Source organism: Aptenodytes forsteri, unplaced genomic scaffold (assembly GCF_000699145.1).
Source record: "Aptenodytes forsteri isolate BGI_AS27 unplaced genomic scaffold, ASM69914v1 Scaffold11, whole genome shotgun sequence".
NCBI classification, from domain to species: Eukaryota; Metazoa; Chordata; class Aves; order Sphenisciformes; family Spheniscidae; genus Aptenodytes; species Aptenodytes forsteri.
Genome location: NW_008794155.1, coordinates 1,122,358 through 1,144,947, shown reverse-complemented (window position 1 = coordinate 1,144,947; position 22,590 = coordinate 1,122,358). Strand labels below are relative to the sequence as shown.

At 39.9% G+C, this 22,590-nt stretch overlaps 1 protein-coding gene across 1 annotated transcript in view; it reads left to right on the top strand.

The window, feature by feature from the left end:
• Positions 1–22,590, top strand: part of KYNU (kynureninase) — a 60,132-nt gene that overhangs the window by 22,180 nt on the left and 15,362 nt on the right. The window contains exons 5-10 of the mRNA XM_009279656.2: positions 1,758–1,819; positions 2,932–3,003; positions 4,407–4,481; positions 5,826–5,972; positions 12,035–12,133; positions 12,917–12,990. Coding sequence (XP_009277931.2) covers positions 1,758–1,819; positions 2,932–3,003; positions 4,407–4,481; positions 5,826–5,972; positions 12,035–12,133; positions 12,917–12,990 — 529 coding nt within the window. The remainder of the gene's footprint in view (positions 1–1,757; positions 1,820–2,931; positions 3,004–4,406; positions 4,482–5,825; positions 5,973–12,034; positions 12,134–12,916; positions 12,991–22,590) is intronic.

The following is a 22,590-nucleotide window of genomic DNA, read 5'->3' as shown; positions in this document are numbered from 1 at the left end:
CAATACCATTTCTTGATGCTATCCCTTTTTTCAGCCTCAAGAGTTCCATAGAAATATTAAGACTGCAAATAATACTGTTTTGAGCTGCAATCACTCTCTCTAGCTCTATTCTGTATCTGCAATAGAACAGCTACAAGGTGACCTCTTCCAGCAGCATGGAGCCTGCAGATGCAATGCTATCAGAGGGAAGAAAAGAAAGCAAAGGAGAGGCGTTTAAGTGAGGAAAAGAGCTTATTTTTCCCTATGAAGAACTAGGTCTACTTATATTTCTTCCCACAAACTTGATGATGTTCCTGGTGTCTGAAGGAGGGAACTTATTCATGACATCTCTTTTTCCTCCTGGTTCATCCCCTGGATGGGTCCTCCAGAGTCACTGACAACTATTGACAAATCTTTCTGTCCAATGCTTGGAGATTTCAGCTATACAAAGAAAGGCCCTTGAATACCTCAATCAGAATGGTTCTTGGCTTTTCCTGTGGTGGCAGAAGCTGAGGTCTGCTTGGCAATGATTTATGAATAAACCCTTCCTAATTATAGATTTCCATGTTCTTTGGCTATATTTGCTTGTATTGAGTTCAACCCATGGTTATGTCTTTTTCCTCGGCTGGCAAAGTAACTCCATGAACCTAAACTCTGTGGGATATGGTGGGAGTGCCTCAGCGCTCTTGCTGTCTTTCCCCTATGTTGGTTGGGACCTTGTGTGCCCTCCAAGGCAAGGACAGGAGAAAGCCAGGATTCGCCTCTCTGTTTCTTGTGGCTCCCCTTACCCACTGTACCCCAACATCATGTTTTCCTTTCTTTATCGATCTCAAGGGTGGCTGTTGCCCTCCCTGCCTGCTTATACTTGTCTTCATCCCTCCCTGTCTGCAACCTCTTTCCACCTTTGGCCAACTCTACTTCAGGGGTGATGACTAGGGCAAGGCGCATGAGCCTATCTTCCAGCTGAAGATGACTCTCAAAGCACTGATTTGTGTCAAGGGTGAATTACTGTTTTTCAACAACAGACATCAGGCAAAATGGAAAGAAGCAGGAATAGATTTTCTCCATATCTCAGTGGTGCCCTGCCCAACACACAGTCCCTTGTCCTGCCTAAAACCTTTCACCAGTTTTGATAAGGGTTGGAGAATTTACTAGGTACTTTGTAATAACAATTAGTTGTTACTCCATTAGCTCTGCCCAGGATTAGCTATAGCCAAAAAGCATCTGTAATTAGCCTCTGGGGAGCTATGCGGGTATGACTTCTTCTTGCAAAGTTGCTACATTAATAATGGTCTGTTATATTCAATAGGCCAATTTTGCTTGGTTTTTTTATTAGGCATGAGATTTAGCTTGACATTACAGTAACTACTTACAATAGATGATTATCTCAATAAGTTTTCTGACTTGCTTTACATATACACTTATGACAAAAATAAGCCTGCAAGTCTTGCTTTGCATGTAGTCTTCTGACCTGATTTTTGTCCGAAGTATTAACGATAATAAATCCACTGGGGGTTTGCCAGGAAATGGAAATACTTCATTGTTTTTGGTTTTCTGTGGCTGACCTGAAAAAATAAATATATTCCTGCCAGTGTGGTGTAGTGAGTCAGACAAGAAATCTTTTTACTTCACTGTGGTGACACCTCAAACACTTGTTTACTTTCCAGTCTTCAGAGAGACATTGACTGAAAACATACTTTTGCTTCCTCAGCACTGTACTAGATTTCTCTGAAATTATAAAGAAAACCCCTAACCAGCTTTTTTTATTATTATTTCAGGGGCCCAAAGACATGAAGTAGCCTTAATGAATGGGCTGACTGTTAACTTGCATCTCCAAATGGTATGTCTTTAGGATGTTTATTTGATGTTGTGTCAACAAATATTTTTTCCCTTTCTTTGTGAATGTAAGCAAAGTGTTTTCTGAGGACCTCACAGAGACAGCACTGAATGATAGCCTAACTTTTCTGAAGTCTTGGGAGCTGTATCTTGAATGATGCTTTGGCTTGTGCAAGACCTGGCTCCACTTAATATCAAGCAGAAAAGCTGGACAGAGAAATATTTTCGAGGACTTTGTAGGGGAAGTTTGAGCTGTTCTCACATGTGCTGCATGTCAGTCCTCAGAGAGGAGACCTTATTGCATACAGCCTGTCTCTGGTTCGCTAGTATTTCCAAAGATTTGGTTCAACTGAATGAAGACGCGAAGCTTCATTTGTGTGGTTCACACAAAAAGATTTGTCACTTGGATCCGCTCCTCTGTAACATGTCTCTGACCCTTGTTAAATTAAGAAACCTGAAGCGGGAAAGGATGGGGCTAAGTACAAGCCAATTAGGTGCAACGCAGCCAGACTCATGCCAAACTGCTCGGGTACGCAGCCCATGTTGAGCTCTGTGTAACCACTGCTAGCATGAACAGGAGGGCTTGTAAATCTTTTCCTAGTCCTCTCAGCATGGTGACAAGCCCAGCTTGCCTCCACGCAAGGAGCTGAGAAGGAAAGGCCATTCACCTAAAGCTGCTGAGATGAGGTCTTTGGAGAAGGCTTGTTTCAGAGGAGGGGCTGATTTAATAACTAATGTTTTAGGGCAGGAATGGAAATGCAATTCCTTTGCACTGTTTGCTACTCTTCAGCTGCTGCTTTTGCTTGTGAGACGGAGCTGGGTGAAATCCCGGCTTCCCTGGCCACAGTCAAAGCTTTGCCATCAATTCCTGTAAGTGCAAGTTTTCACTGCTGGATTTTTGTGGCCTTTGTTATGGATATATGAAATACAGTATTATAATGCTTTCCTACTTTGATAAATGTTATATGGACAAAGAAATATTTGTAATTTCTGGGGGATTCTCTGTAGTCTGCATGAAAGCAAAGCAGTCATTATTAAGTTATATACTGGGAGCATCTCTATCATCTCTGCTTAGATACATTTCAACATGTCTTTTTGGTTTTTTGTTCTTAACAGCTATCTTTCTTTAAGCCTACTCCAAGACGCTATAAAATTCTTCTAGAAGCCAGAGCCTTTCCCTCTGACCATGTAAGAAATTAATATTTCACCATATTTGTATTATTAATCATATTTTTCCAAAGAATATCACTAGCTTGATTTGAATATTTATTAGCTCATCTTGTCCAAGTAACATTACAATAAAAAAATCTGTCAGAAGCTTTTGAGCTCAGCATTTTTTACAGATCATAGCTTTATTCCTTTTGTTCAAATAAAAAATGCTACAAAAGGAAAAGATTGAATGGGTACATTGATTTATTAGTCTTTTTAAAGATATTGAGCAAACTACTGGCCTAAATCAACTGAAGTTGTAAATTTTTTATTAATTCTTGTTGCTGTTTTACTTTATGAAACCAAATCAATACAAACTCACAACATTAACACTTATATATCCCCAGACAGAGATGGAAATGTTTGTTCTTAGCACTTTAGATTACTAGTTCAAACATAATTTGTCTGCTATAAAATAGAAGACAATAGCCCATGCATCACAGCTTAGAGCAAATTAATCTTTGGGTTTGTGGCCCACTGCTACTTTATCATCAGCTCCGTAAACTCATGGAAATTGATAACAAATTTGATCTCTAAGGTCCGATAAAAATGACTCAAGCTACTAACAGGTTTATTTGTAATGAAGAGGGTGGCACAGATGTGTATAAACCTCAAATTGCCTTTATTGTAATTAATGTTCATACTAATCCCACCTTTGTTCCAGGCGCACTTGTACATTTGGACTCCATCTTCTTAAATTTCTACAGCACTTCAGTAATAACCTGTGCAACTGCCGTCACTTCAGTTCCCCTCATGTAATTTTAAACAATTTTATAGTATTTTTTGATGACTTTTATGCTATCTCCAGAACCATTATTTATTGATAAAATCAGTGGGTAGGATTTTCAAAATAGCCTGAGAGTTTAGAGCTCTCATTTCCTCCCAGCTGTGCAGCAAATCTAAGATGTGAGAATAGCATGGGACAGCATGTATGTGCTGGCCAAACCTCGTTTGTGTTGACAGCAGTGCATATGTGACAGCCTGGGATTTAGCACGTGCTACCAAGCAAAGTGGGTACCCAGGGCCCCTGGAGAGGCGATGTTCAGTCTTCTCCGTGGCTGTTATCCATGAAGGCTTTGCTTGCTGGAATCTGGTAAAACACATCCTCCACCACATTTCCACCCTCATTCTGCTCCGTGACCCTATCCTGTAGGATTTAGGCTTTGATTTTATCCTTGCTGTCTGATGTGAATTAAATTCTGATCTTTTTCAAACCAAAGGAAATCTAGAAAGTTTTCAATGGAGTTGAATTAGGCTTTCAAGTGTTAATTTTAGTGAAAGGCAGGCATCTGAATCCCTTTTCTGAAGTTCTGACGTGTTTTTCTTTTAGTTGTTTTATCATGTAATTACGCTAACATGTTCTGCATGGAAATCTCTTCCAGTACGCTGTTGAGTCCCAACTTCGACTTCACGGACTTGATGCGGAGAAATGCATGCTCATGATGCAGCCGCGGAAGGTTGGTGAGAAATATGTCAATTCTGCTTGCTATTGCTAAGGGCAGAAGTGTATTTCATAGGAGAGTTGTCATACATTCTCAAATATTCTAGTGTCTGCCTGCAGAAGTTATAATCGATTTCTACTAATACTTTTAGGTGAAGTTTATCAATCGTGTATTCTGTTTCTGTGTATAGTTTTTGGTATTAGAACCCATTTTATAATTGTCTGGTTCAACTAGTGCATTTTCCTTATAGAACAAAAAACAAAAAAAGTTATTTCCCCTATTTTTCCTGTTTGCAAAACCTGACAGCATCCTGAGAGAACTGCAAAATATGGTAGCTCATTGAGAAACCCCAATGTCCTTTTAACGTCCTAAGGTAAAAGATTGCCATAACATGAACAGCAGTAGTCGGTGTATCAGCACAAAGGGAAAGGTCTGCTTTGAGTAATATGCAATTCAGATTAATTTGAAAGACTGCCTTGCTTCATTTTTGTGCTATTAAGAACTTTGCCACCTAACTATAAACTGATGGTGACCTTTTGCTTCTGAAATCTGAGTCATCTTGTGAGTAAAGAGCCCACTCCTGAGCGCTTGATAGATTTGCAAAGATTGTTGAGATAATAACAGTTACTTGCAATTCAACAATCTTGCCCAAGCTCTTTTCAGTAACAAGTCTAATTTAATTCTAGGTTTTCACTGTCTAATTGATCCCTAGGTGGTAGTATGTTTTACATGATCCCTTGCTAGGAAGACGGGAGGAGGATGAGGCAGTAATTTTCCTACAAAGAATCAAGAATGAGGGGTTTTTTTGGTTGAAATTCCTCTATATTTAATGACCCAAGGTTTGGGTATTTTTGTACTTTTGATGATGTGAGACTTACTGTTTTTGAAATATAAATATGGCAGGTTTATAATAGCTTCCTGCGGGATATGAAGTTTATCAGAAAAGTACAGAGTGAAACTGATAGATAACTTTCAAGTCTTGTGGGTGTCACAAATTTCAAATGCCACATAAAAATCATTATATATGCTGTTTTCACCAGGATGTTTTTTACTGTAAATTAAAACTGTCTGAAATATTAAAGAGTATGAAGTATGCTAGAATATGAAGTGAATAGACTTTTTATAACTGGCACCTTCAAGATAAGTTTGCTAATGATTTTTTTTTTTTTTTTTGAGGTAACTTACTCATAGGCTACTTCGTAGCACTACCTTTGTATATCATTACCATGCTTAGGATTTACTTTTGATCTCCTTATGCAAGCAGCACAGCTCATGGTAAAATATAGATTATGAAATAAGAAATGACAGTTTCATTACTGCCAGAGTTGATGTAAAACGTGTGTTTTAACTTTGTTTTAGGGGGAGGAGACCTTGAGGACTGAAGATATCCTTGCTGTAATTGAGAAGGAAGGGGACTCTATTGCTGTCATTCTGTTCAGTGGGGTGCAGTACTACACGGGACAGCTGTTTGACATCCCTAGAATAACAAAGGCTGGCCAAGAAAAGGTAGGATTGGTCCAGACCTGTCCTTTTAACACTGATTTTAGATCCATTTTCCTTGTCAAATATTTTAAATTTCTACTTTTTGTGGAACAAAACAGAGCACATGTGGAAACCTGTGGGGCTCTGATAAAAAGTAAAAGCACTCTGTGCCGAGATCCTTTGGGGGTTGTGTGCTGCATGAAGAAATAGCCCTGCGAGAGCAATCTTGCAGGTGTGACTTAAACTATATGGAGAGGTAATTCATGACTATTAACTTCTACAGGGCTTTTCCTGAAGGATAAAATTTCAAGAGGTTCAGTGGAGAAAGAGGAGGATGTAATCACAGCTCTAATCTCTCTTTAGAAGTTAGTTTGCATTAGATTTTTGCTTTTTGGCGGACTTGTGTGGTTTTCCTCCTTTCCCGCAGACAAGCTGTGAGAGTTTTTGCTCCCAGTGAGCAGAGAGGCGAGTTGCCCATGGAGCCAGCAGTGTTCAAACTCAGCTGATCAGTTTTTCAGAGACAGGCACAACGTGGAGCACATCAGCGTCACAAGAGGACTGTATTTTAGTGATGAAGAAGCCTTCGGAGCTTGCAGGTGGTGTGCTCTGTGGACGTAGCTGTAAAACCTCTTTAACCATCTCAATTGCCTCAGGAATCCAGGAGAAAATAGTTTTAAATTAAGTCTTCTTATCAACAGGAGGTCACCAGACTTTCCGTAGGGGCAGTCTTTTACTGGATGTACCTTATCTCTCATAAGATTAAACCACTCAAAGATAAACTTATTTAGTATCACTGGATTTTGGCAAACCAGCTAACTATTCACATTTGGTGTTTTAACTCTCTGGAGAGGTTCCTGGCTCACATCAGGCTATACATCTTCTGTTGCTGTAGGTTTGGCAGTGGAAATCTTTCTGGAGGTCAGGGAGTAAGTTATGCTGCTGGAAAGTGATGGTAAAGTCTCCCCTGGGAGAGCACAGCAGGTGTGAGAGCTAGTGCAGGGCCCATGGGATATAAAAAGGGAATGTTCTCACAGAGCAGCACCTGGCGACAAAATCGGTCCCGAACACAGTACAAAGACAAGACCGACTTCTGACATGGATGCAGAAAACCAAGGAAGAAAGAAATGGGGGAGTCAGCTGAAGGGGGAAACGGGTCTGTATATTAGCTCCATGTAGCTCTAAAAGCTATGGTGCCTTCCTTGAGGGTCTTCCAGTACTTTGCTGACCACAAATAATCAAAAGGCTATGCTGAAATGTTTGAAAGGGAAGATGGGTTATCAATAGGATGATACCACCCACTGCTCTGCTCGCTTTCACTCCTGGTGGCAGCAAAGCTTTTGTTCAGCCGCCAATGCCTACGTGCCTACAGTGCTTCTTCCCTGAAATCTGCTGTGTGATGTGTCTGAAAGGTATCTGAGAGAGAAATCTTTCTTCTCTACTGTAAATATGAATGACCTGGGAAAAGCCTATCACTTTAACCGCCTCTCTAAAGATGCTCTCTGGACTGTGGGACACATGCTTGGATGAGTGGAAGCGATGCAGTTTCACTGAAAGTTATAAACTACCCCAAAGTGGCTGAGAACCTGTGTTCTGGGGAAAAGTAGTCACTGATAGTTTATTATATGGAGTTAAAATGGATTTGATGTTTATATTATCTGAGGAGATAACCAGGACTTGGTGGAGAGAGCTTAAAATTTCTATAAAGCAGTCCAAATAATAATATTAACTTGGGGGGGTGTGCTTCCACATGGATATACACAAAAACATTGCACACTTTATACAGAGACTGTATCATGTTGCTGAAGAGGAGAGCAATTTCTGACAGCATTTCAGTACTCCAAGCAGGCCCAGATAGATGTCAAAGGTCCATTTCCACCTGCATGTCTGTTAGAAATGCCATAATGTAGAAGTGAATCCCTTCTTCCAGAGATTTTTCAAAAGGGGGGAGAAAAAAAATGTAATTACCAGCCTCTTTGTGGTTAGAACGAGTAGGACTGGGATCCAGGTAGATTCATGACCTAAAATGTCATTAGTGTATGTAAAAAGAAAAAGTAATTCAGCCTGAAGACCTGCTTGAGTACCCATAAGGCTTGAAAAGCACGAGTCAGACCTGTTTTTATTTCCCTACTGTCAGATACACTCAGCTCAATGTCCTTATGGATTCTGCCCCCTGGGTGAAGTGATGTTTATATGTTACATAGTGGTGTTGTATAAACATACTATTACACCACACTTAAACATCTGAATATGGCAAATATTTACCTGAACAGCTAAGGAATCAGTGATTCGTGAAGAGTTTGCTGTCTTAATATTGGTAAGAGGTAGTCCTGTATTCTGCTGCTTCTCTTAGTCTCGGGGCTTCTGGTTACCAAAAAGCCCAAAATGTTGCACCTTCAAAAGCAATTGGCTCCTCTCCTCTTTCCCAGGTCAGAGCTGATATTAGGACCTGCTGCTGGGTTAGAGGAGAACAAAAAAAAACCTGCTGAACCAGAGTCATTAGCATCTATGTAATGTGTATAGGCTTAATTTCTGTTTGGTGGCGTCCAACCAGTCCCTGTCCGCAGGCTGACAAGCTTTCAGGACAGTAAGTGTGTGGACTTAAAGACCATATCCCCTTCAAGAGCTTCTGGACCTGGTGAAACCAGCAGTGGTTAGAACGATTGTCTTATACATGACATATTATCACAGGAAGGCTGGAAGTCCTTTAAAATGTATATTAAAAGAGAAGTCATGTTCATAGCAAAAATGCCAGACTCCCTTTCCTGGTGATGAAGGGTAGTGAATGATCCCATGCTCCTGAACAGAAAATAGGTTGGGGAGAGCTGACAAGCAAGAAAGTCAGAAGGGGAAAATACAAGGTGGAAGTGTCATTTGAGAGAAGGAGGAAAAAAAAAAAATCACTTGTCGGCCAGTGTAGCAGAGAGAAAAGTCCTACACAGATGGCCTTAATAATTCTTTTAATGTACAATTGAAATAAAATCCTGCAGTGTTGTGCTCTATCAGGGCTTGGCTAGAGATTTGAGCTGCAAGCTCAGGAAGTCTGGAAAGTGTCCTAGGATTCTTGAGGTCAATCATTTATGGATTAAGTTACTGATTTCCTTTTACATTTTTTAAGCCAATTTCCTAAGTCCTCTATGTACGTTAAGAATTCTCCCAGAGTGAAAGCTCTGCACATAGACAGCTTCATTAAGTCATTAAATATTAAATGAACTAAATTAAGCTTGAAAAATTACCTCAGGCTATTTTTCCATCTTAGGTCTCTCAGATAAATCAAAATTACTATGTATTGTGCAAGAGACTCATCAGCAGGCTGAAGAGGATGTAACAGTTTTCCTTGTTTCATACTTTTGAGCTTGCTCTAGAGGATGGAGGGGGTTGAGTCGTTTTATTCTTCTACAAGCAAAGAAATGGCTGACTTTTAGGAGACTCTAGCTTTCAAATACAATTTTCATTTCATAAGTTATATTGTACTTTCCACTGACTCTGTACCATATGTAAAGTATTTTAATCTCTTGAGTCCCAGTAGGAAGAGCTTTAAGATCCTTCATCTTCATTTCTTTTCCTGTCTCTCTTTCTAAATGTCCCAGCTTTGCTGGTGTGAAGCTGTCATTTCTCTCCCTCTCTCCAAATGTCATTGTCCATGCTGAGTTGTTACCTGCTGGTTATCAGCAGCTACTCAGACACTTTGCAGAAATGACTTTTAGATAAAACGGAAGAGGCAGGGGAGAGCACGTCCTCTTCTTCGCCCAGAGCAGATGGAGAGCTCTGTTTTCCCCCTAGTCTGGGGAAGCGACGTTCCCACGCAGTCCTTGTTCTGCGTGGCTTGTGCAGGGAGAGCTGTTTCAGTTTGTTTTACTTTTTCCCATGCAATCTGTGTGGCTAAACATTTGCTGTTTGTGCAACTCGAGTGCCAGACGCCTCCCCCGGAAAGCAAACCAGCACCACCCATCTTGCAGATGAGGACTTGAACAAAATAGTACGAGTGGGTCTTTCTGAGATGATGCAGGAAACCTGCCAGCACTGAACCCAGATTTCCAGGCTGTGCCTCATTAGTAAGTTAAATAGTGCACAGTAGGATTTACCAACCAATTTCAAAGCATTGGGGAGCAGTTAAAGCAGTTCAGGAAGATGACCCACAGGTGGCATGTCAGAGGCTGCTGTCGTTGTTGGCCGTTGCATGCCGTTTATCTCCAGCCAGTGTCAGCAGCCAAGGAAGTTTGTGCATGTTGAGGTTACAAGTATAGATATGGCTATGGGGGTTCATTTTACCGCCGTGACTGTGAGGGCATCCGACCTACTGGTGTCCTAAGGAGTCTTGTCCTACCTCCCATCTACTGTCACTTTGTAATTTGTCATCTTGTGCTTGAACATATTTTTTTATAGAGTTTATCACTTACCGACAGGGAAAGGACAACTGATTTTAACACAAGACTTACCATAAGATTAAATTTCTTACAGACCTTTTTTTTATGAGCAACTACTGTTTTTTTTGTTTGTTTGTTTTAATTTTGTTAATGTACTGCCAGACACATACGTTCTGCAAGACTCTCAGCATATTGCGTTATTCCTGGTTTCCGCTGCAACCAGTGAATCTCTCATAGCAGTTCTTCAAAAAAGTTTGTGTGGGACGTATGTACGAAGGATTACCTGTAAATGTTTAAATACAGTCAACTGAAGTTTTGAAATTAGTGCCTTAAAACTCTATGAAAACCTTCTTGTTCAATAGCAGATTTGCTTTAGTTTGCTGTAGCTTATTTCTCTGAACCAAGGCCATTTTATCTCTGAATGAGAGTGTACCCATGGGCACTCAGTGTGCTTCAGCTTCTCTGCGTTAGCTTCACCATCAGTTGACTTGTCTTAACTCACTTCTGTGAGTGTCCCTGTGAAGACAAGCCGCCAAGGGTGTGAAGGCTAGACTGTTTATTGGAGCTTCTGTTCTGTTTAAGAGCAAATGTTCAGATCGTGCAAATGCTACAGCAGTAACTTTTCTTCCCATCGTTTTGGGAGCGACTTCTCAAGCTGATAACTTCACTAATGCCTCCATTAGAATTAGTGTGTCACATCTTCTTAAAATGCTGCTTCATTCAAATTGTTATCTAGTTTATACAGAAGATTAAATATACCAAAGTACCATTTAAATAATTTAACTAAGGCTCCCTCGTGCAAGAAACAGCAAGAGATTCTTAAAAAAAATTCCTTTGTTTTATTATTGGACGTTGGTTTTTCTGAAGCCTGTGCTCTCGCTTTTACTCCTACCATGCTGCTTGCAAGCAGACTGTTTGTATTTTAAAAGCAAAATGCAAAACAGCATTTAATTTGTAGTCCAGGCACAAAAGGCAGTTTTATTTCTCTGCGCTTAAATAGGTAGCAAAGCTTGGAAGAACTTTTTGTTTAAAAATGCTGCCATCCAGTGGTTATTTTGTGTGTAAAACTGCTACTTTTTGATGTCTGCATCTGTGGTCCTTATATGCTTTTTTATTTTTCCCCCCACTGCCCTCTGCAAATTGTGGTTATGACAAATACAACACTTTTCACAGAGAAATGACAGAATGCTTTTCTAACTTTTTAAGAACAAGTACAAAAGTCCTTGAAGATCAATGTGTTACATAGGCTGCTATCTCACCCATTTGAATTCCCAAAGAGCAAGATCCTCATGGTTTAAATATCAGGGAGACCTTGAGTATAAGTATATAGTGGAACGTAACTGTTCATGAGTGACTGGCATCATTATGTACATTACTATTTTGTCTCTGCCTAGAGCCTGTCATGCCATACAACAGTTTGAAATTATGCATTCGTTCTGAATACTTATTTCAAGTGCTTCCACTTTACTGCATAAGAAAAAAACTTAGGAATCTAAACCATATCCAAGCGTCCTTGAAGACAAGCCCACAAAACAATTCATGATTTCTACATGTATCTATGGTATAGAAAATTTTTCTCATAATAACTCAAAACAGATGGGGCTTGATAGCATGCCTATATAGAGAGGAAGTAAAGCTCTAAAGATGTTTTTTTCAAAATAAATAAATTTTATAGTGATGATTATCTTGATAAGTAGTGTATTAATTATCTCCTTCCTGCAGGGTTGCTTTGTTGGATTTGACCTGGCTCATGCTGTTGGGAATGTAGAGCTTCGTTTGCATGACTGGGGAGTAGATTTTGCCTGCTGGTGCTCCTACAAGGTAAAGTAGATTCATTGTTTGAGACTATTTTCCACAATGTCACTTATATGATGGGTCAGCAAACAGGTCGGATGAAGAAATGTACCTGAACTGTTGATCAAGACTTGGCTGAATCTTTGAACCAGCCACAACGAGGAGATGGACACTGACTGTAGTGGTGGCTTTGTTATGAGAGGTTCCAAAAGATAATAGTGGCAATGACCTGCAAGGTAACGTGGATGTGAGATGGATGCTAGTGGTGGTTAAACATCTGCTCTGAAGCACACTCTGCTCTGCAGTCATAGGATCAGAGGCTCTTCTCTTATTTCCTACACCGAGAAGGTCTTGCCGCTATAGGATTTTCTTAAGTGGTCCCTAAATAAGAGAATATTCTTGCCTAAACTTTCAGATCATAGAACAAGGTATCTTTAGTTCCTTTGACTTCTCTTGAGATTAAGAATCAACAGATATAGTCAGATGAATTGTTTGATGACTTTGCTATATGTATTATGACATGGGACTGTTTCAGCCGTACTTCAATTTTCTAGCCTTTTGTCTGTTAGACTTCAAATATCATATGTAAGCCAAGAAAGATATTTTTAGAACTAATCTGAAAAAAATAATATCTGCTTTTACCTACATCAGCACTTTGAGACAAATGTTTAGATCTCCAGTTAGAAACCACTAGAAATGTTAAAATTGGTCTGTTTTATAGAGCGGGGTGAAGGAAGGAATTTACAGATTACAGATTCCTCATTTACAGATAATGAGCACGATGTGTACATGTTGATTTATTCTTTGCAGTATTTAAATTCTGGAGCAGGAGGCCTCGCTGGTGCCTACATTCATGAGAAGCATTCCCAGAGTATTAAACCAGCGTAAGTATAGTTGTATACCAAAATAAAAGGTGCTGTGAAGTTTAAATGGGAGAATATCTTCCCTTTGAGCTGAGATCTGAAAGTGAGAAAGTGTATAGACTCCTAGTCATAGACTATGGACATGTGTATCTATGTATATATGTATGTGTATATATATGTATACAGATGCAGAAGAAATTCCCTGCTTCAAAAAAACCTCATTGGGCTAATATTTGTTACTGACTTATTGATCAATGAAAAGGGGAGTACAAGTTTAGATCATTTGCTTATCTGACTTTCTTACTTCAGATGAGTTGTTTTATGTTAATTTTAGTAATTTTTGAAATGGTTAATGTACATGCTCACATCTTAAATGCATTTCCTCCTTGAAGTCTGCTATCAGTTCTAAACTAAATATAATCATAAAAGAGAATGGTTATAATATTAAAAACAAGTAACCTAAATCATGCCTATGAGACTGTTTAATGTAAAGAGAATATTTAACATCTTCCTTTAAAAATGGATTTTTTTAAATCATTGAAGTCTTTGGTTGGTGAACAAAATCAAAGTCAATTTCAGCTCTGTGTCTAATAGCTCTTTAATACTGGCATGTTTTCATTAAAATTATATCCACTGGTAAAGCTAGGAAGCATTACATAGAGATCTGTATTCTCAAAGACTGTATAATCCATGAAAAGCTGTGCTATCAACTGAGGTTAGCTGCATTAAAAAACCCCTCTTATTTAAAATGTTATATGACTGTACTCTATATATGTATATTAAGAACACTAGGATTAATACTTTTAATGCACTGACAAATGTAAACATTTCTTTCTGGCTGTAATGCTTGGAGAAATTGCTGGCACTTACTTCTATTTTAGCTTGAAGAAGGCAAACTAAATCAGGTTTCAGAGAGAAATAATATTATAATAAACAGCTTTGCCGCACTATGTGCTGGTTTCAGACTGTCTAGACTCCCAGGAGATAACAAAATAACGCTGATAAGTTCTTCTTAGTCACCTATAACAGAAAACTCATTAGGATGACATATGACCTGTTGTGAGCTGATTTGATCCTCACATGTGAACGCTGGCAAAATATTCCGAATATCTGGATATTTCTTCTGGAAAGTTTTGTGTGGTTTTTTTTTTTTTTTTTCTGCTTCCCCATTAGCCAGGTGCAGGTATTGATCTCATGGCGAGACGTCTGGACCCTGGTTGTGGGGAGCTGGGAAGATGCTGAGCAGTGAAAAAAAAATGTGGGCCAGCTAGAAATCACAGAATAGCCATAGGAGGAATGAATAAAACCTCAAGGACTTTGAGTCTTTTTTCCCCCTTGATGAAATTTTGAAACTTCTGTGAGGGTACTAGCTTGGTATTGTAGGTAAGAGCTTAAATTAGTTTTTCCTGAACCAGTTTCCTCATACATAGTCATTACCTTGTGTACTGAATCTGGATACTGAATATCTTAAATACAGTTGCCTATATGAAATAGGTTTTTTCAGCCTGCGACCCAATTAAGGATGTTATTCCAAACTTCCTGCATAGACCCTTTGCATTATTTAATCATAGTTATTTCATATTTCCTGAGACTTGATAATCACTCATCAAACTGTTTGTAGTTAATATGCCCCAGTTGCATTACTTTTCTTTTTTTTCCACATTAACCAGCCATTTCAGGTCTCCAAATAAGGCAGTGAGACAAAGGAGAATTTGTCTATGTCAAAGTATTCAATTTTATAGCTGATTTAAATGCAGAGCAATTTGCTGTATGTTGTACAATCAAATAGAGTGGAATTTAACTGCTCTGGAAGTTACAGGTTTTATGCTGTATCTAAAAAGTCTTTGGCTGTCATCTGAATCAAGGATGACACCCAGTGGCCAGACAACTTCATTCAAAAACAGAAGCACCAAACACTGTTTCTTTGCATCTCAGCCCACATGTAAGCGGGTAATTAAATTCCAATCCAGCTGATATCCTTTTGTCATTTAAACTGTCTGAAATACTGTTTTTAACTCATGGCCAATATTATGCAAGTCGCTTTACCCACCTATATAGATTTCTTTAATTTGTCTCATCCTTCATATTTTCTGCAAGCTATTGACTAGGTAGTTATTTTTATATTGTATTTTAATATAAAAATGTATGCAAGCTATTGACTAGGTAGTTATTTTTATATCGAAATAATGTAATGTATTTTAATATAAAAATGTATGTTCTGACCATAATTCAGAGAGGCAGACCCAGAACGCTTGCCAGGTGCCTTTGCCTGTTACTGACTGAGGGTGGGGCAAAAAGGACTTGGGTGCTTACTGAAAATTAAACAGCTCAATCCAAAATTTGAATTTTAAACCCCCAAGCCCAGCTACTGCCCATCGCCAAAGGCATTCGGTATTTTGTTTTAACTTCCCTTAATTCCACTAGTATGCTTTTGTCTGTGCCCAGAGTCTTGCTAACAAGAGCAGTGTAAGCGAATAGGCGCTTGCATTGTAGCTATGCACAGTTTCAGAAACTGGGTTCCCCTCCAGCTGCTCCCCATGGGTGCTGCTCTATCCAAAGCTTGCTCCCTGGACAACAAAACACTTATTTGCTGGTGCTTTCTTTTAAAATGCAACTTGAGAAAGAGTTATGAATTTATTCAGTAGCCTTACCACCAGCAGCTAGCACCATGCCGAAACTGCTTTCTGCTTGGAGTCTGAAGACGGAGGTTGTGGCAGCCTAACAGCAAACCTACGCAACCCAAAACTGGTGTTATTCAGTAATACCATGTCACATCCCAGCAGACAAAAGGCAACACCAATCCCACTTCTTTATGGTTGTGCAAGCTTCCCATAAAAATTTTAAAAGTTGGTAATTCACCAACTTGGAAAAGGTTTTATACCCAAGAGCAAAGTTTGATCCTTAGGTCTGATGGTTGGAAGATGAAGCTATGGACGATACAGACTCATATGTCCCCTTGTTTTGTGTCACTGCAAATACCATCCTGCACTCCCTGGCTTAGCTAGGCATAGTTCTCTAATTCACTGCAAGGGCCATGGATCTAAAAGTTACACGTTGTAGCCATCCTAATTAATACCTGGACCCAAGTATGTTGGGTAGTCCTTTGCTAGTCCTCTATCTTTCTTCCTAGAACAGTAAAACTGAATCAGTCTGACATATATGGGTCCAATATATCCTTATACTCTCATGATCTCACCTCCTTTGGAGTCTCTTAATACTTGAATAGCTTTTTTAATACCTGCTCTATATATCATAATGCAATATATTCTTAGCTAATTGTGTTAGAGTGATTTCTCTATGGAAAGGTTTCAAATAAAAAAAGACCTGGACAGAGCAGAGCTATGAAATGCTACTGAAACTGTTTGGTCAGTGCAGGCTGATCCTGTGCCACCAAGTTTCCACATAAATGCAGTTACGTTGCGGAGGGGAGTTTTCCAAGACACAGAGAGCACTAAGGTGACCTACTAATACTGAAATTTTGCTTGACTAGCTTTTTGGGCTCCAGAAAAGTTTCATTCCCCTCCCTCCCCCCCCTTCCCCTGTTTCTCAATTTCTCCATTTATAAAAAGAAGGATGACTAAAATCTACCAAGTTAGCTATAACGAAATGCGAATGTTTGTGCGCACCTGGGAAAGAAGGTACAGGAGAAGTCAGGGGTTCACAGCAGAGTAGCTGCAGCTGTAGATGTGCAGCAAGTTCAGCTCTGCTGTCAGCTGGCATAAGGGACGGGAGGGGACAAACTCGCAGAGTCCTGAGATAGGAGAAGAAAAAAAAGTACTAGTCAAATCCCTGTAAGAAAAAGTAAGGCACAACTTAAAAAGATGAAAGGGAAATAAATGTATGTAAAGCAGCCAGAATAATAATAATAAGCCTTGGCAGAGGATTAAATGAAAATTGTACACAGTCTAGTGTTTAAAGTGAATGGATTTATCAAGACTTAACTTTAGCAAAGACTAGCAGCAGGTAGAGTTTAAAAATAAAAAGTTTGTGTGATGTGAAGAAATGCTGTATGTGCAGAAAGCAGCTGATGTCCAAAAAGCGTGTCGGCTTTTACTATAGGATAAAAAAAAAAGTGTCAAAGAACAAGAAACAAAAAAGTAACTCTTTCGTTCTAGCTTTGAGAAATGCAAGGTATCTTCAGACAATTTCTTCATAGACAGAGGTGAGATATCAACCCTTTCTCTTAGATCACTTTCCATTTTAGCCTCTTGATTCCAGTGAAAATGCCAGAGCACAAATGGCTTCCTGCTACTCCATTCTAGAGACCTGCACAGCTTTTTGGTATGTGAACTTTTACCCTGGCACGAGATAAACAAAAACACACAATTCCAGTTTCATACATCTCCCTCTTCCCATTTTCCCAGGTGCTCTGGGTCCCCACACTGCTCCAGTGCAAACCCTCTCTGCCCAGTAACTTTGTTTTGCAAGAGGTTACTCAACCCCGTCCAGGTTGGTAGCTCCTGAGCTACTGGCTGAGTTTTTCTTTAGATATTTTCTTGATCTATGAGGAGATACCGCATTGTTCCTTTTTGAATTAGAGCCGCATAATCCCCAAACTAAATACCTGAAGCTTCTGTGAAACTGCTGAAACTGCTGAAGGACAGTGAAACTGCTGAAGGACAGCCGTAAAAAGATTGGGAAGGGTGTTTTATATCTACTGTATTGGAAAGAACTAAAGCTGCTCTTGTTTAAAATGCTTCTAGGGATAATAGGCTAAAATGGTCCAACTCTCACTGACCCTTGGAGTCTATCAGCTCTGAGTATCTCAGCACTACTGAAACTTTTAGCAGAACAGAGCACCCTGTCCTGGCCAAGGAGAGGATCTGGAGAGGCAATGTAGAGACTTCCAGGGAGCTGTGTTGAACGCAGCAACGTGGAAAGTCAGTGGTCACAGATGGAAGTGTACGCGCTGCTGTTTGCAGAAGGGTTTGTCACTGGTCCTAGTGGACTCGAATTGTGGACTAATGTATGGATAAACTATTCGTGGAGCGCAACATATGTCCCCCGAGTGCATAAAGTATCCCATACTAAGGCAGAAATGAACTGTTTCTTTGCCAAGGAGATGAGAACAATTTAGTTCCCTGAGCTAATTTAGAAACCAAAAATTAAAACCTCCCTTGGGAAAAGCCTGTTTAGGAATAAAGGTATTGGTTAATTAGGCTTAATTGCATTGTCTTGGGACAAGTGATTTATTAGGCCAATCTAGACCTATGATGGGCCTGCAGGGGTGTGTTCTCCGATTCACCAACTGAATGGCAAATAACTAAGAGCATTTTTTAACTTTGGAGTGAGTCTCTGGGAGGAAAAAAGAGAGAGATTAATGTGCATTCACATCATCTATTCCCATTCTCATTTCTTCAGCTCTGTACATCCTTTTATGTGGCTCCCACGACTGTCGTCTTGTTCTCTGTCAAGCATTTTCTCTCTATCTTCCTTCAAATCCTCCCTTGTAATTAAGCTGTATATTCAAGCAATCTTGCTTCTTTTCTCATTATAAATAATCTTCTCATTCTTTCCTCCCTGAAGGTCTTCCCCTATGTTTTGTCATCTGTGTCCTGGTCAGATTTTAAGGTGTTTGAGAGAGGAGCTGTATACCTCCTTGTAAGCTCATGGGACTTATGTACGAGTAAATGTGCTGTATATCAAGTCTACGTCACCTATAGGATAGTTGGAGTGAGCGTGAAAGTAATGTGTTTTTTTCATTGCCTGTGTGTATTCTCACGCTACTTAGACACTTACTCTTTGTTTTGAAAACTCAAACCTTAAAATGGAGCATGTGGAAAATCAGAGACATGGTTCCTGTCAAATTTCTCAAATATATACAGTAGTGTTTTTAAAAAGAATGGTGCGGGACTGATTCCTGCATTTCATGCCTGTTATCAAGGCATCAAAATGCTGGGATAAGTGGAGATAAACAAGTAAACACAAGCACTTAGCTTCTGTGAGTCATATCTTCTCCAAAATAGTATTTATACCATAGGTGTGTTTCGCTGCAGACATCTGCAGATATCTTGGGTGCAGATTTGGAGATTTTATGTATATTTACATCTTTGCCTGACAACAACCAATATGGTAGATATAGACTAGATATGAGGAAGAAATTTGTTACGCTGAGGGTGGTGAAACACTGGCCCAGGTTGCCCAGAGAGGTGGTGGATGCCCCATCCCTGGAAACATTCCAGGTCAGGTTGGAGGGGGCTCTGAGCAACCTGATCTAGTTGAAGATGTCCCTGCCCACGGCAGGGGGGTTGGACTAGATGACCTTTAGAGGTCCCTTCCAACCCAAACTATTCTATGATTCTATAACTTGCTCTTTCTTTTGTCCAAAACTCCACTAACAATATGAAGAAATGTCATTTAAAGCATGATGTTTGTCACAGCCTTTTTTTTTTTTTAATAATTTTTATTTTAAGGCTGAGGCTGGTCAAATTCTTGCAATAGGCCTTTGACGGTATTCATTCTTCAGTAATCACTCACTAAACTACTGAGTTTACATGTTAGATCTAAGCAGATTCAAATTTCTCATGCATCTCTCCTTCTGAACCGTGCTGATGGGACATACACCACTTAGTCTGCTCTGCCATGGCCCTTTCCCACTCCCAGCCTTGGAAACGAGAGAGAGGTGGCTGCGTTCCTTGCGGATGCGGTTTCCCATCTGCTGCCTCTAGCTTTTCCCATCAGATGGTGTTAGACACAATTGCTTCAATACATGAAAGGAACCCAACAGGCTTAGCTTGATGGAAAGGTGAATGTAACCTGGGGGCAACTCTTGCATCCCTGTTAACTAGCAAGGAAGAGATCCTGGGGCTCTCCTCAGAGTGTATGGTTGCTGTGATTTTTTTTCTTTTTTTTTTCCTTCCCCCACTTCAAAAGACATGTGTTGTTAGCTGCCTGCTCTTTGTGCCTCAGTTCTCCACTTTGAGACAGGTAGTCTTGAAAGCACTTTGCTGTGTCTTGATTTTTTCCCAGTAAGAGAAGGCTGAATGAACTTCCAGAGATGCAACACTCAAGCTGGTGTCACACACCTTTAACAAGATGGACACAAACCCTTCTTTGCCTGTCTTTTTAACTGGTCACAGAGACATTATCCCCCCTCCTATGCTTATCTCAGTCTGTACGTTTCTGTATCCACCTCACAGAACCTTTCTCTCTTAGGGAGGAAAAAGTTAATTTTCAACAAAAACCGTCAAGTAAATCTGCCGTTTCCACTAAGAGCTCGCTTACCTCTGTGCAGAAATGTGCTGGAACTAATGCAATTTTGCATTTGGGATTTCCTACTAGATGTTGACTCACTTTCAGTATTTGATCATCTTTCACTTTTTCTACTTCAGATTCCCACTTTTGGTACTTTCTATGAAGCTTTCCTCCTAAGATTCTCAATTAAAGCTGTAGTCTACACATGTCCTTTAAAACTGAGATTTGCTCATGCTTTTGTATTAGTTCATTAGCCCACAGTGGGGAATTGTTTCTAATTTTTCCCTACTGAATGTGCTTCGAGATCATGGTATGCCTCGAAATTGCTCTAAGCTGAAAGTACCAGCAATAGCCATTATGCTTTTGTGCCATTAATACAATCACTTTTTTTTTTTCCATTTATGGTCCCTGGAGTATATTCGTGTAATTGTCAGTTACCGGTTCAGATGGGGTCTCCTGCACTGCAGGTGTCCCTGTCCTGGCTGAATACCTCGCTGGCTTTAGCCGCAGCTCTGGGATCACGTATACAGCTCACATTGAGATTCATATCACAGCTGGCACCTGATTCAAACCATAAGCATTTTTAAAGGTAATTGGAAGGTCGTTGCCCAGGTTAAGGAAATGATTCAGCCTCTTTATTTCTTGCAAAGTTGGTATTCTGGTGCACACACACAGGGGATTGTGTGTGGGATTTCTTTTTTGTTTGGTGTACAACTTGTGCTTATTTGTTTCCACTTGTTTATGGGGTTTCTGGTCCTCATACCCCCTCTTTCTCCTGGCTGAACCTTCATCTCTCCAGTGCTCAGCCAGGAGAAGATGGTCTCACCAGAGCATACATCTTCATATTTTTCTTTTTCCTTGGGCTCCCTTAGTCAAATCTATTTTATTTTCACTGTTGTTGTGGGTGAGCTAGATCATTTCTTTTGCCCCCACGCCAGCTCCTTTCTTGGCAAGTCCACAGCCTGCTGTCCTTTACTTCTTGCCCATCTCCCCCCATCTTTGAGTCAGGAGCTTCTTAGAGACCTTCATGACATATATTGTTTCTTCTTGCCCACTTGCTTTAAGCTATCTTTCCTCTTACTTTCCATTTGTGAAATATTTATTTTCACAGCTGCTTGTCTCTGATGGTAAATTCTTACTATCACAGTCACTACTCCTCATTTGTCATTGAAGTCTTTGGCAGTGCTTGCTGGCAGTTGCCTCTTGCTGCCTTCTACTGTGTGGAAACTATAGGGCAGCTACAGCAATGTAGGGCTCACCCAAGTGTCTGAAGAGCAGTTTCCAGTGAGATGCTGGGAGGGACACTGTATCCCTCTCTCTTCCCCTTCCTTCTCCTAGTTTCTCAGGTGGCATGGCATCAAATCAGGGACCTAATCACACCAGTGCAACTGTTTTGAGAAACTTGTAGGTTCTTTCTGTCCCACAGCATGAAAAACAGCGCCTCAAAGTGAAGAATTCTTTATTAATTTCTTTAGCTGTGTACACTTTATTGAGCAAAAATCTAATAATTTCCTAACTTAATTAGTTTTTCAGCATCCCTCTGTTTTCATTGACAGTTTTCTGACTTGGCTTTCTAGCAACCCACTGTAAGCAAGTGCAGAGAGATTTGGTCAGTGTGCGTTGGTGGTCAGTGTTGCAGATGCAGTCAGTTTGGGAGACAAGAATGAGCCCATATAAGTGTCCTTATCCGATGGCTTCTCCCCTGCTTCTGCAGTGAGAAGAGCTTGTGGGGCTCCTGAAACCAGTGTTGGACCTCGTGTCAGACATTTGACATGCATATACTGGACGTCATGTCAAACACTGGACGTCGTGTCAAACATACTTTAGGGCCCAAAATACTGGTAGTTTATATGCTACTGAAATTTAGGGCAACTACAGCCCTGTAAAGAAAGGTCCCTAAGTCACATTTCTCTCGTGTTCTGTAGTGGTGGATGAAATTTCAACTTTTTGAGGAGGTACTTTTTAAAATAACTCTGAAAGATCCCCATTTCTGTTCTCCCTTAATGATTTCATGTCTTCAGCTCAGTAAACTCCATTTGAGTTCTTTTCTCCTTGGGTATCCCTTGGTGTTAGTAAATGTTTTGTAACACAACTGTTGGATTCTGTGGCAACTCAGCTGCCACTTAAAACTTTGAATTCAATTAGTTCTAGCCACTGACTTTAAAAAAACCCCCACAACTCATCTAATGTGGATTGCTTCTTGTTTCAGGCAAAGAGCAGAGGTGATAACTCTTACATTTTAGCTAATAAGGATTCTGGTATGATAAAGGTCTTGCTTTAATATTGTGATTACTGTATTCAAAAACAACAAAGACCTGAGGAAGTGCAATTTCCCACATCTTAAAATTTTTATGTTATAGTTCAGTCAGATACATGTATTATTTAGAAATCTATCTAGATATCATCCCCTCAAAAGTTCATTCAAGG